At 30.2% G+C, this 5,143-nt stretch overlaps 1 protein-coding gene across 1 annotated transcript; it reads left to right on the top strand.

The window, feature by feature from the left end:
• The first annotated feature begins 3,799 nt into the window (after nt 1-3,799).
• On the top strand, nt 3,800-4,489 carry LOC107895784 (uncharacterized). The gene has a single exon (XM_016821010.1). It carries the CDS (start codon nt 3,800-3,802, stop codon nt 4,487-4,489), a length of 690 nt encoding a protein of 229 aa, XP_016676499.1.
• Nucleotides 4,490-5,143: the final 654 nt, after the last annotated feature.

Here is a 5,143-nt window from a genome sequence, read left to right on the forward strand (position 1 = left end):
GTAAAAATAAGGTATCGAGATCTCGATCTGATAAAACCGAGTCGAAAATATTTTTATAAATATTTATGAAATATTATAGATGTGGTATTAAAATTTCGTTAGGAAATTTTAATGTTTGGGTAGTCAATTAAATGAAAAGAACTAAATTGGAAAAGGTGTAAAAGTTGCTAGAATGATTAAATAGCTTAAGTGTCTAATGAGAAAGGATTTAAAAGACAATTAGACCCAAAATTTATTTGGGCTGGACGGCAAGGGCATGAAATCAACAGGAAAATTGATGATTTAAGGGCAAAATTAGAAAATTGCATAATTAACTAAATAAAGATAGGACTAAATAGGAAATATCTAGATTTCTCTTCATTCTCATCAGCCAAAACGCCATAGGAGGTGTTATTTAAGCTGGTATTCCATAATTTTTGCACCAAATGAGTTAACCCTTGCCTTTTTCTTATAATTTTTGTGTTTTTAAGACTTTTACAACTAGGTACTACTATTAAATTCATTAGTTTTTTATTTCATGAATGAAATTGAAAGTCACCATGGTTGAGTGCTGTAAGTTTATGATGAAATAGCATGAAATTGAAGCTTTAATTTGTTTATGAGATGATTTTATTAGGTAATTTCAATAGAAATTGATTTTTAGGACCTAATTATGAAAATGTTTGGAATTAAAGTCTAGTGCTGAAATTCTGATTCCCAAAGGTTATAAAGTAGTTTAAAGTGATATAAAAAATTGTTAATTGAGAAAAATCAGCTCAATTGAGAGGCTAATTGAGTAGGGACAAAATTATTATTTATTAAAAGCTTGGGGAAAAATGGTAATAAACATCTTGCACTAAAACAGTTTAGAAAGCAGCAGTAGGCTAACTTTGAAAAATTACCATAAATTGTGAAAATCAAATTAGAAGATGAAAAAAATATGGAATTAAATCTTATTGAGTCTAGTTTCTCATAGAAGAAACAGTGTAAGCAATGGAATTATAAATCATGAGATATAATAAATTTTGTGAGACAAGGTCAGAATGAATTCGGGTTCCCCTGTTCTGGATTTGAAAAATCATAAAAAATTGAAGAAAAATAATTATGGGCTTAAATTTAATTTTTAGAATCCTGAATGAGTCTATTTTCAAGAGAAATAAACAGGAACATCATCCAAATCCTGTATGAAGAGATAATTAATTTTTAGTGAAGAAGGGTCAGAACTATCAGACAACAGAACAGAGGTTAATTTAAAGAATAAACTGTACTTATTGGCTGAATCAAAAATTCTAAATATTTTATGGTAAGAAGATATGTGAGTCTAGTTTCAGGAAAAATTAGGGGATCCTAATTTAGAGTTCTGTAGCTCAAGATAAAAATAATTTAGTGACTATAACTCAAGTAGATAGCTTTGAATGAACTACAAATAATAGTGGAATTATAGAGAATGGTGCATATAAACATGAAATGTATTAAATTGATGATTAAATTTATTTATTTAGATCCAGAAAATTCAAATATGAAGCTAGATCGAGGAAAAGAAAAAGTTCGGGATTAATAGATTTGTGTATACAAACAAGTATCGAGGTAAGCTCGTGTAACTTGAATTGTATTCTTAAATGCTTGAAATGTATGTTATTGATGTGAATATGATTTGAATGTTCATTGTATGAAAATTGATGTAACATTGATATATTTGATAAAAAGTGGAAGAAATCTCGGTTGAATGAAAGGAAAATTCGATGGATCTCTGAAAAGGAATTGACGGTAAAAAGGATCTAGCCCGAACGGATGATCCTATCCTGATATAGCCCTCCTAAAGAATATGTGTGAAATGGATTTAGCCTGGATGGGTAATCCAAATTAGGGTCTAAATTTAGCCTGGACTGGTAATTCAGATCCAAGCTCATTAGAGTAATTGTCGTTGCAGGGGATTTAGCATGGACTGGTAATCCCGTTGTAAGAATGAGGTTCGCGGGAGTGTGCTTTCTGAAATGGAAATGTGCGCACATGAATATGAATTAATGGACCCAGAAATTGTACACTAAAAGTGTACCTCTAAGAATCCATTAAAAATTCTGAGAAATTCAAAGGGATAAATATGGAAAAATAATAAGGGAATGGAAATCATGGTATTGATGAGCTCATCAATCATGGTATATATATTATTGTCATATGAAAATTATTGGACTAACTTGAATGTTGAGTTTGTGCATGTTAGGGTAATAATGCATTGAATGGATATTTGAATATTTATTGCATTGTATTGAAAATGTTAGGTAAGTATAATTCTTGTTACACGTGCTTACTAAGCACAAAATGCTTACCTTGTTTCTTTTTCCCCTATTTTATAGTGTTAAGAGCTCAGAGGTCAGATTCGGTCGGAGACATATCACACTATCAACCTCAAGATTTCGGTATATAAAGAAACTTTACTTTGGAAATCAATGGCATGTATAAACTAATATAGTAAATGTTAATGTGAAATGATTGTAAGGTCAGCTATTGGTATGTCTAACAAATATTGGTTTTGGTAGGTAATGAGGTTATCTTATAAATATACATGAATCTATCTTGAAAATATGTTGAATTGGATTGGTTGATGTGGATTGGTCTTGATTTAAAATTGCAGGGAATGTTAGATATCTATATGGGGTTATATTGAGTTAAAAAAAATTAAATTAATTCATAAACTCCGGTAATACCTCGTACCCTATTCCGGCAACGAATACGGGTAGGGAGTGTTACAATCCCAACTATTTGTTTGGGTATTGATGAAATGCGATGATGAAGGGGGCTTAATGTTTATTGATTTTAGAATTTAAGGTTTGATTTTGGGGTTAGGAATCATAATAGAGATTTAAGATTCAATGATTTTGGGATTTAGATGATTTTGAGTTTAGGGATGGTAATGGGGTTTAAAGTTTAATGATTTTTTGGTTTAGGGTTTGATTTTAAGGTTAAAGATGGTAATAAGGGTTTATAATTAATTTTTGAAATATTTAATTATATATACAATTGGTAGAACAATCAACAATATGTGGCATCCTAGCTAGCTTTCCATTTGGGGTTTTCACGAAACAATGCCAAAACAAGAATACTTACTAACAACAATGCTATATTTGATAGAAATATTTTAGAGTGACCAAAACATGAATGAAATAATTTTAGAGTGATCTAGATAATTTACACTAGTTTTTTTTAATACATAATTTAGTTTGATTTTGAAAAGTTCTTTTAAAAATTTTACATAAACTATTAAAAAAACATAAGTTATGAATATAGATCGAGTGATAACAAACTTGTATTTTAATATTGAGTATGTGTTTCATCTTTGAATTTGTAATTTGTAATTCTTTTATTTAAAGATGATATATAAGTAGCCAATTGAGTCCTAATTTGATTGATATGGACATTGTTTTCAATACAAGAGGATGTGAGTTTGAGTGTGTTGAAACGTAATATCTTTCTATTTATGGAAAAAAAAATAAATATAATCATAGAAAATAAGCTTTTGTTTATTAATATTTTTTAGTACTAGATAGAAATTTCATTAAAGTAAAATATTTTTTCTTTAAAAAATTAAAATCACTAAGAATAATTGTAATTCCATGACTTTATCATTCGATTGAAGCATTTGACCAAGTTTCAGATGATTTAACTCCATATCCGTACCCACTCTCTCCATATTTTTCTTATTCATTTTCCCGGAAAAACTTAAATCAGTTTCCAGGGAACCAAACGGAAATTCTAAACGTTTCAAGTTTCTTTCGGTCATTCAACGTTCGTTTTCATTATGGATTCGTATGATTTCGATAGCATGAAAGAAGAGAAAGCTAAGGCGATGAAGAGGTACAATTGGCTTCGAGCCCCAGCGAAGGTGTTCCATTTTTTGGAATTGCTTATAGCTTTGCTGTTTTTAGCATGGACATTCGAGCGCCTGCCGTTCGCCGTCAAAATCTCCGGCGACTTCGTTCTAAAACTCTGCGGTGTCATCGCGAGTCCGCTCTTTGTTTTCCTCGTCTGTAACGTCATCATCGCCATTCTCATTGCTAAGTCTGGCATCTTCTTCACCGTTAACAATGCAGATCCCAAACTCTACGAGGAAATTACCAAAAATGTTGAGGAGGATCGTTCCAAATTGGAGTCTCAAGAAGAAGATGAGGATCGTGATAAGGAAATCATCTCTGAAGTGAAGAAATGCACTCGCACGAGGGAAGAAATGGAGTGGCCATCGGAGTCCGACTCCGAAGTTGATAATCCGGGAGTGTATAGAACGAGTAAGTCGGAGAAGTTGGCGGTAAAAAAGAACAAGGAGAAAGTGAAAAAGGAATTACGACGATCAGCGAGCGAGAAGTGCCGAAAAAATGAAAACATTGATGATGAATTGCTTCCAGAAGACGAACTGAGTAACGAAGAGTTTCAACGAGCAATCGAAGATTTCATCAATAAACAATTGAGGTTTCGCCGGGAAGAGTCCCTGTCCATTGTTCTCCAGAGGTATGCTTGACAAATAAAAGTTTTCTGTAGTAATTTTTAACCACCAAATAATTCAAAATTTCACTTAAATTTTGATTCATTCCGTTGTATGATCCAAAAATTTTAATTTGGTGTAAAATTTTCATTTTAAATAATTACATTTTTCTTTATAAAATAATTATATTTTTCCGTCATTATATCATCACAAATAAAGGTATTTGAATTAGGAGCGAATTTGCGTTTTACTCTTTTTACTCAAAATATAAACAACTTAATCTCTATATATTAAATTAAAGAATAATTAAATAGTAACACGTGTATACAGAGTTTAGCAATAATATAAATGAGTGAAAAATTTTTTAACGAAAAGATTAATTAATTTTTTGATTTAATATATAAAAATTAATTTATATATTATTTTAATAAAAAATAAATATAATTTCTATTATAGCAACTTTTATGATACTTTTATCCCAATAAAAATATCTTAAACAATAGCGGAATACACCCAAGTTTCAAAATCTGTCTACCAAATTTACTGAAGAATATTGAAAAATTAGAAAGAAAAGAAGATAAGACATTTTTAAAAAATATCACGTTGATTTTGAAAATTGCTCCGAATGTGTGTTTTTTATTCAAAACATTTTTGAATAAAACAGAACTCTCCATATTTCTAAGGCAATCC

This window comes from Gossypium hirsutum, chromosome A10 (genome assembly GCF_007990345.1).
Source record: "Gossypium hirsutum isolate 1008001.06 chromosome A10, Gossypium_hirsutum_v2.1, whole genome shotgun sequence".
In the NCBI taxonomy this organism is placed as follows: Eukaryota; Viridiplantae; Streptophyta; class Magnoliopsida; order Malvales; family Malvaceae; genus Gossypium; species Gossypium hirsutum.

Excerpts from the sequence above, each read along its gene's own strand:
- LOC107895784 (XM_016821010.1), top strand. The coding sequence starts at position 3,800 with ATGAAAGAAGAGAAAGCTAAGGCGATGAAGAGGTACAATTGGCTTCGA.